The sequence below is a fragment of the Oryzias melastigma genome, linkage group LG8 (genome assembly GCF_002922805.2).
Source record: "Oryzias melastigma strain HK-1 linkage group LG8, ASM292280v2, whole genome shotgun sequence".
In the NCBI taxonomy this organism is placed as follows: Eukaryota; Metazoa; Chordata; class Actinopteri; order Beloniformes; family Adrianichthyidae; genus Oryzias; species Oryzias melastigma.
The window spans coordinates 14,865,428-14,874,522 of NC_050519.1; the positions used below are offsets into that span (position 1 = coordinate 14,865,428).

General features: G+C 39.0%; 2 protein-coding genes across 3 annotated transcripts in view; one reads left to right on the top strand and one right to left on the bottom strand.

The window, feature by feature from the left end:
* Positions 1 to 3,900, bottom strand: part of hspbp1 (HSPA (heat shock 70kDa) binding protein, cytoplasmic cochaperone 1) — a 4,472-nt gene extending 572 nt beyond the window's left edge. Inside the window, exons 1-6 of one of the 2 annotated variants that reach the window (XM_024272703.2) lie at positions 3,745 to 3,900; positions 3,382 to 3,514; positions 2,655 to 2,871; positions 2,336 to 2,560; positions 2,070 to 2,225; positions 179 to 275 (exon numbers count right to left, since the gene is read on the bottom strand). In XM_024272703.2, coding sequence (XP_024128471.1) covers positions 179 to 275; positions 2,070 to 2,225; positions 2,336 to 2,560; positions 2,655 to 2,871; positions 3,382 to 3,504 — 818 coding nt within the window. In that variant the 5' untranslated portion in view covers positions 3,505 to 3,514; positions 3,745 to 3,900. Of the gene's footprint in view, positions 1 to 178; positions 276 to 2,069; positions 2,226 to 2,335; positions 2,561 to 2,654; positions 2,872 to 3,381; positions 3,515 to 3,740 lie in introns of both variants that reach the window. The other variant, XM_024272704.2, reaches the window with a different exon arrangement.
* Positions 3,901 to 4,514: 614 nt separating this feature from the next.
* On the top strand, positions 4,515 to 9,095 carry tufm (Tu translation elongation factor, mitochondrial). Its single transcript, XM_024272702.2, has 10 exons — positions 4,515 to 4,649; positions 5,670 to 5,716; positions 5,812 to 5,950; positions 6,072 to 6,238; positions 6,323 to 6,592; positions 6,663 to 6,795; positions 6,897 to 7,001; positions 7,164 to 7,315; positions 7,924 to 8,043; positions 8,662 to 9,095. The coding sequence occupies exons 1-10, from the start codon at positions 4,613 to 4,615 to the stop codon at positions 8,830 to 8,832; spliced, it is 1,341 nt and encodes a 446-aa protein (XP_024128470.1). The 5' UTR covers positions 4,515 to 4,612; the 3' UTR covers positions 8,833 to 9,095.

The window sequence follows — 9,095 nt, forward strand, 5'->3', positions numbered from 1 at the left end:
GTTTCTTATTTCAAATTAAAAAAAAAAAACAGCAAAAATATTTGAGGAAGCTGCACCAAAAAGCTTACAGTGCATTCTGTTCATTTCTCTTATGTTTCTTTAAATTCTTCAGCTAAATAAAAACTATTATGAACAAGCTAGAATAAGAATGTTAACACAAAGTATAAATGCTTCTTACCAGCAGAGTGCACCAAGAACATGTTCATGGAAATGAGAGTGTGGCGAGCGGAGAACGGACACCAGCTGCTGCACCATCCCCATAGACACCAGAGGCTCTGGGGAGGTTAACAAAATAAAATGAGACATGACGTTTATTAAGCAGCTACACAATGATTATTTTAGTGAACCATTCTCTTTCTTAATAGCAAGATGAAGAGAAAACTGGAAGGCATAACAAAATAAACAAAAAAATAATAATAGGAATTTCAAAAACAAATGATTTGACTTCAGCTATAGCATAAAATAAAATGTAACTTTCTAAACTGAACCTAACATTGGTGTTAATTTATGAGTTCTGTTCTAAACTGTTAATACATGTTTTTAGGCCCAGACAGGAAGGAGTAGGGGGCTAATGCTGTATTCTGACCAGACGCAAATCACGCAGCAGGAGCGTCAATTTCAATGTTAAGTCAATTTACAGACGCCATCTGAGGTCTTGCGGAGTGATGAGGTGCATCAACCAATCAGGGACTCAGCTTTGGGCACGTAATGTTTTCAGTGACTCAATCAATGAGTAAAATAAAAAATAAAAAAAGCTCCATCATGGCCGCTCAACACAAGGATTTTTCTCCTGAACTTCCTTCCATCCATTTCCTTAACCTGCTGGGTTGCCAGAAACTATCCTGGTTACTGTTGGGTGAAGATGGGATACACTCTGGACAGGTCGCCAGAATGTCAGAGCGTATGGAGTTGGAGCGATCGAGCCCGCTACTCTAGCCTTCCACCTGGTGGACTGTGTAGCGAGCGCTGCTGCCCAGGGCCTGGCAGAGCTAGGGAGTTCCTCCTCCCAAGCTGCCGGTCCCTGGGCAGCAGAACTTGCTATGCTGGCCCGCCAGCGGTTAGCTGCTCGGGAGACGGAGAGCCGCCGTGGGTGAGGTCATTGCAGGCACTCCATGGGCTTTTGATGGTCTTTATTTTCATCAAGACAATAATAATAAGATCCTCCAGTTTAATTCTTATTTTTCCCCCTCAGGTTAATGCTCAAAGTGGGCCACAGAAAGACTAAATAACGTTTGAGTATACCACACTTTGAGAGACTGAATGATCTGGTAACTCTGGTGTTTTCCATTGCCTCTGTGGAGGTCTCCATAACATATAAACTCAAGCTACTTAACTCAACATCATACATGTTTTTCATGATGTGGCAACAAATAAAATCCAGAAAAACTTTGGCAGTTGCTCGGCAGCAGGGGTGTAAAGCAGTGAGTTTTCACGTCCAATGTGAATGGAGCGCAAGGGGAAACATTTAAAGACCCACTTCCATGAAAATCTTCTTTTTTGTGTTTTAACATCTTCTTGTTACCTTTTTCTCATACTAGAGGACCTACATCTAATAATTTAGCAATAAAACTGTGTTTCTGAGTATTTCTGAAAGCGTATCACGTAGGATCACAAAACCAGATGCTAGAAAAAGCTCCAGCCGCTGACATAGGGGTACCAAATTCTCCTCCCCCTGCGTGCACCCTAGCCTGCTCATGCTTAAGTGTGCGAGAAATGATGAGCGTTCAACACTTGTGCTGTACAGAATTACGATTCAAAACTGTACGACTGACTTGATCCAATACTGCTTGTCACTGGTAATGTTAGCTTGAGGCTATGAGGTTGCGCCTGAGCGCGCAAACGGAGCTCTCAGCGACAGGAAGAGGATGAGATGCTCTGTTTTAAGAGTCCCAGAATTGTATTTCTAATGAGCTATTAACGCTGAGCATAAAATATGTCTTAAAACAACAAAGACTTTTTGATTTGGTTAAAAAAGTAATAATCGTAATTAAAAGATCAACGTGATTGATTTTAATATAGAAAAAAAACGAAAACGAAGTTGGACTTTAAGTGCTTTTCCTTATTCGTACCTTTCTGTTCAGGATGTGAGGTCAACAGGTTTAGCAGAAGGAAAGCAGACTTTGTCTGGAGCTTCTCGTTTTCAGACTGCATGCCTCTCATCAGCACTGAGAATCCATCAAGGGCCAAAAAGGCTTGAAGCCCCGCTTCCTGCTCTCGAACCAAACCTGCAGTCAAACAGCATTACACCTTTAGGCAACTAAACTGTGTGGAGCTCAACGTCACACATTTTGAAATATGTGCTTAAAGCAGGTTTAGCCAGAATAAACTTACTTACACGAGACAGCATAAAGTGCTTTGACCCTGACGGTGGGGTCCGGGTCTGAATCTGTTAGTTGAAGCAGCTTTGGGAGAGTCCCAATACTGAGCAGGTGGTCCTGAATCTGTGGCATGTTCTGAGCACAGCAGGCAACAAGATCAGCAGCACGCCACCTCAGCCCACTCTGGGCGTGACACAAATACTGGGAGACGCACAACTCTAGCCCACCAAGCACCATCAGATCTGTGAAAACAGAAATCAATTCAGAAGGAGGTTTCTATAACACCTGGAATCAAATCCGCTCACACTTTAGAGGTACGACTCGATCGTCACAAACCTCTAGCATTGTCCAGGTTCTCACACAAGTCCGACAACATCTCAAAGGCCGACTCGCGCTCGTCCTCGTCATCCCCGTCTCTCATTTCTTCTCCGTTTTCATCCTGGTCACCTAAATTTTCTTTGCGTAAAACGGTCAAGCACTGCTTTATCTGCTCTACTTCCTCCATCTGGCCTTTGCACACTTGAGAGAGCGCTTCTCGCAACCACGTTTGTCTCTGCACCAAAAGACAAAGCAAAAAACTGGTCAAAACACTGGCAATAGCAATAGATAGACAAACAACATAAAATTAAATTCATTAAAAAGAAACTAAAACTTAAAGTTTTACTGTTGAATATTACAAAAAGAAAACTGAAAAGTCCCTAAAAGATAGTATCAGTATTCTCAAGAGAACATTATTAAACATAATAATGTAAGAATTATTTTCACCCTTTCTTTATTCTAAGAACATGAAAGCTATTTGAAAATTAATTTATCGCCTTTTACTTAATTCAATCAACTTAAGTAAAATAAATAAATAAATGCTAAAAGTAGTGTTCATGGTAAAGAATCGTATTTCAATGTTGTGTTAAATTTTAAAAACAGACACAAATACCTTTTGAACTTATTGAGAAGATATAAATGTGATATTGAGTCATAAACATGATGCAAGAGTGTTTTAAGAACAATAGATTCAGGATTTTTGTCAATACATCAAGATTGCATAATAATAATAATATACACGTACCTCCTCTGACATTGGCTGAACTGGAGCTGGAGCCTCTTCTGCTGCTGGTCCAGCATCTACTGCCATCTGTAAAACCCCCTGGAGATTCTGGGGGTATCTCCTGTTCTGTCTATCTTCTGACATGTCTTCACAGCTGTGCAGACGAAATATAACTATAATTTTAACAAATCGATCCGGAGAAATGTTAAATGTCCCAATATGAACTAAATAGACAAATCTGGAAGCCTATTTTTGAGTCAATTTACCCAATTTTACAATAAGCTAGCTTTGACCCGACCAAAGCACTGTTTGTTAAAGAGAGGCGACAATAAAAACACATTTCAACAATCAAACAAATCTTTGGTAACGTTTTAACTTACTTACGTATTGCTCAGGTTCAAAAACAACTCTAAATATCCACAGGGATCTCTCTGAATGAAGGAGTCGTCGGCAAGTTTACCCTTATAAACACAAGCACGTGAACACACTGGAACATTCTAGGTAGCGTCCATCAACGCATGCGCACTCTGTCTTTTACCGTAAATTACCTTTAAAAAAAGACATGGCCAAAGATTATTGTCTTATTTGGTACCACACTGTTCTGTTCGTTTATACTATCCGTTTTAATTACCAAATTAACTTTATTTTTCTTAATTATATTATTTTGAGCATAACAACCCAATATTAAACTAAATTACATTACAATTTGTGTCAAAATGTGGCAGACGTATTACCATAATTACGGTAAATACACTTCCTGCTGATTGCGTATACCCAAAGAGCAAGAGCAAAATTGAAATAAGAATCCTTATCATGCTTTGGTTTGCTCAAATGCTTTCATTTCGTTTTGTTTTCTGCTTCCGGGAAAGGAAAATGTTCATCGTACTATCATGTACTTACCTAGAATCGTTGTTTTTAAATCATAACTAAGACAAACTAAAATTTCCTCTATACATAGTTTTATTTTAAAAAGAAAAATATCAGAAAAATACTCAGATAGCATGCCGAAATATTACAAAAGAAGTAGTATGAAATGGTATACCTATAAACTTGTTTTAGCATTTACAATTTACTAACAAGTTTAGACATCTGTCATTGCAGTGCATTTAGTGACAAAAGACGAATAAAAACACGTTTTCATTTATGTATTTTAGATTTCCATGTGTTGATGTCTGCAGTCGCTTGATAGAAAAAAATTGGGTCCGTGAATTCTCTTGACGTCGGAAGTCTTTGGCCTGTGCGACCGTCCAAGATGGCTGCGCTTGTGGGGCTCCGTGCGTGTTTCTCCGGTAAAATACTTTAATTGTCTTAAGTTGTATGATTCTTTTCTTTTTTGTTGTAGCCAATCGGAACAAAGCAACACATTTTCCTATTAATTATTTCATATCGTTGCATTAGTGATTTTTTTAAACAGAATGCGATGCTGCTTTGATAGCGGCGCAAGGTCACGTTACCAATGAGGGTTAGCTAACCACTGAGCTGACAGGAAAAAAATAACATCTATAATAAATGTTACTAATTTAAACCTTTTCTTTTACAAAACAAACTATTATGTTGCAGAATCCTACTAAATAGAGTGTATTTAGCCTTGAAACCTGGGCAGAAGCGTTAATGTTAGCTTAAGCAAGCCTGTTGAAACAAACCTAATTGTTTCAGTAGGGATGCTAACATATTTATTTCCTCCTATATTTGTTTATTTCAAGAAGATGACTATAATTGCTTGAGCTAAATAGAAACCTGTGTAGTTTAGGTCATTAGTTTTCAACCTTGTTTTTTTAATGTTGTGCCCATTATGATAGATATTTCATAATGTTTTCACGCTTTTCTTCTGTAAAGTCATCCATACATGTTTACACACGTACATTCAAAATAAAAGACAACTTTAAAAATATATTTAAAATTTGTAATTGTTGTCAGCAGAGGACAAAATAGTGTAATAACAAATCATTGTGTGACCAAACTTTTTGCAATTTATGTTCATTATTAATGTTGTACAAATGTTGATTTTTTTGTTTGTTTCCTACATATGTAAAGAAAACAGGATTTCTCACATATTCATGCAATTAAATCTTTTTACTTTCAGTATTTAAACAAAAAATAAATAATTAAAAGTGTTTCATTTGTGTCCAAAATGTTATGTCCTTTTTTTTAATATATATTTTGTTGTTGTAGGCATTATCATGAAGTTAGAACTGTTTAAACATAGAATATTTTATACAAAATGCAAGTAACTAAAAGGTTTTTGCACTGTAACAATGATTAAACATTTGAGTTCCTATGAGGCTGAATTGTCTGAAATTTGTTTTCAGCTCTTCAGCTGTCCTCACCTGGTCTCTTGCACAGCTCCTTTAAATTGGTAAGTGTGCACACTAAAAACCTGTCACTTTTCTTAAGAAGGTAAATTATTATTTAATATCTGGGGCTATTTTTTTTTATTTTATTTATCTGCAGTGTGCTGTGCCTTTGAGTCGACGGACGTTTGCTGCAGAGGCCAAGAAGACCTACACCAGAGAGAAACCTCACGTTAACATTGGAACGATTGGCCATGTTGATCATGGGAAGACCACCCTAACAGCAGCGATAACGAAAGGTGGAGTCAGATTATACAGATTCTAAGAAGTGCACTAAAAGATTTTAGAAATGTCAGCTTCACAACCTAAGAAACTAGAAGGAGCGTTTGTTTTAAAGACATGTTTGTCTCCCCTTTTCAGTGCTCGCTGACGCCGGTGGTGCCAACTACAAAAAGTATGAGGATATCGACAATGCCCCAGAAGAGAAGGCCCGAGGAATCACAATCAATGCCTCTCATGTAGAATACACCACGTCTAACCGGCATTATGCCCACACAGACTGTCCTGGTCATGCTGACTATGTCAAGGTGATCCCATCTTCCTCTGGAGTACAAAAAGTTCTGAAGCTGCTTGATTATTTAAACATATGAAGCTTGTTTTTGCTCTTTTAGAACATGATCACCGGCACGGCACAGATGGATGGCTGCATTCTGGTGGTGGCGGCCACCGACGGCCAGATGCCTCAGACGCGTGAGCACCTCCTGCTGGCCCGGCAGATCGGCGTGGAGCACGTGGTGGTTTTCATCAACAAGGCCGATGCCGTGGAGGACAAAGAGATGTTGGATCTGGTGGAGATCGAGATCCGGGAGCTTCTCACAGAGTTTGGCTACGACGGCGAGAACACTCCAGTGGTGATAGGTTCTGCCCTCTGCGCTCTGGAGGTAGGAAACAAGCTGGTTAGAAGTATTGAGTTTACACTACATACATTTAATCTTTATTGCTTTATTTCAGAACAAGCAGCCAGAGCTGGGAGTGAATGCAGTTCTGAAGCTGCTAGAGATTGTGGATTCTTATGTTCCTCTACCCAAAAGAGAGCTGGAAAAGCCTTTCCTTCTGCCCATTGAAGGGGTTTATTCCATTCCAGGTACACTTCAGTCAATTTCAGATGCAGTATTTTCTGATTTAAGCACAACCTTGTAATAGCGTCACACATGAAACTGAAGATATTTGACCGTTATGCCTCAGGTAGAGGAACAGTTGTGTCTGGCACTATGGAGAGGGGCATCATCAAGAAAGGCGATGACTGTGAGTTTGTGGGCCACAATCGCAGCTTCAAGTCTGTGGTTACAGGTGAGTTGGAGAAACTCAGAAAAACTCTCTTCTACTTTGCTCGTGCATCTCAAGTTGGGTAAAAGAACTAAATAGTTTTGACTTGACTGAACCTTAGTGCACTCAAACAGCCTGGAGTTTTCTGTTTTTCCAGAGGTTTTAATGTCAGAAATGTGTTTTTAGGTATCGAGATGTTCCATAAGTCTCTGGACCGTGCGGAGGCAGGAGATAACCTGGGCGCTCTGGTCCGAGGCCTGAAGAGGGAGGATGTGAGGAGAGGCATGGTGATGTGCAAACCGGGCTCCATCATGCCCCACCAGAAAGTCAAGGCACAGGTGTGGAAGGACAAGAGAGCTGCAAAGAAAAGCTGATGCGTAAAATAAATGCAGTGTTGCCGGGGGTTACGTTCTAAAAATAACCCGTGATAGGTGAAATCCACCAAGTAGGATTAGATGTTTTAAGGGTTTAAAACCCCTCACTTCACAATCTCTACATGTTTATCACACAGATTTGAATCTTTTCACACTTTTCTCTCTTGTTTTCAACTCAAAGTATTTATTTTGTGGAAAAATTAGTCCAGTATTAAAGAATGAAAACAATGGTCTGATTGCCAATGAAGATTCATGTAGATTTGGTGAGCTGAACACTTTCTTTACAGATTGATCAACAGCCAATCAGGATGCAGAACACAGTGTGCTTTAAAGAAACAAAAAAAAAACATTCAAAGTTGCTCTGAAAAATATCTGTGAAAGATGAACAGCGATAAAGCAGTGGAACAGCTTATTAAGATTTTAAAAATACATAAAAAACAGCAAATGTATCGACTTATTTGTCAGTGTTTTTACTTGGTGTCAATGATGACAAAAACTAAAAAAACAATTCATATTGTATTATTATTTTTAATGAACTGCTATGTACCTATAATGCACTTTTGGTTTTGCAGGTTTACGTTCTGAGTAAGGAGGAGGGAGGCCGGCACAAACCCTTCGTCACCAACTTCATGCCGGTCATGTTTTCTCTTACCTGGGACATGGCCTGCAGAGTCACCCTGCCTGGTGACAAGGTGCGTGTATTTATGGAATGGATGCTCAGTTGCAAGTCTTCAAGCAGATTATAGGACTTGGCAAAGAAAACAAATTTTACTCCCAAAAAAATATCACAAAAGGCACAAAAAAGAATAATGTTAATTTGTATTAAGCCATCAATAATTAACAATTACCTTCTTTTATAATTAGGGCTGGGAATCACAGGTATGTCACAATATTTGGCTCACAATACTGATCACAAAACACACTGTTCTGATCATTTTTTAGATCAGTAAAAAGAAAAAAAAAACGAAAAGATAAAAGCCTAAAATTACTTTTTTTAAAAGCTTGAAAACATATAATTGAAAAAAGATAAATAAAGTACCTCAACAAAAATGTAAAGTACTTGTGTGGGCCAAGCCCTATGGATGACTGATCGGTTACACCCCTGCCACTGTCATGCTGTTGAGAAGCTCCCCCTGGTGGACTTCTGTGGTATTATTCAAAAAACAATTTAGGGAAAGAGGGGACCAGGAATTGCTCGTGAGTTGAAGTATCACCTTAATCAATATTTTGTCCCACCTCTGATTATAATATTTCAAATGTATTTTTGTTGACGGTGACATTTTTTTCTCTTTGTTGCTTCATTCATCAAGGAAATGGTGATGCCAGGCGAGGACACTTCGTTGATGCTCACTCTCCGTCAGCCGATGGTTCTGGAAAAAGGCCAGAGGTTCACTCTAAGAGACGGAAACAAAACCATCGGCACCGGTCTGGTCACGGAGATTCTGACCTTGACAGATGACGACCAGTGCAACTGGGGATAAAGGAACGCCCTAAAAAGGAGGAGAGGGTTTGGCTGTGGGGAATACTTCAGGGTCTGTATGGGAGGGTGGGAATCTGTACATCAGATGAATATTCAAAAAAACACACAATGCACGATTTTCCATCAGGAAAAGCCCCAGAAATTGAAAGATGTTGTTTGCAGTTACAACCAACCAAAATAACTGTTCTGTTCAGCTCTGTATTAAGAGATGGTCAAAATTATGTCATTTATGTAATAAAATGTATTTAATAAAAAAGGGCCTCA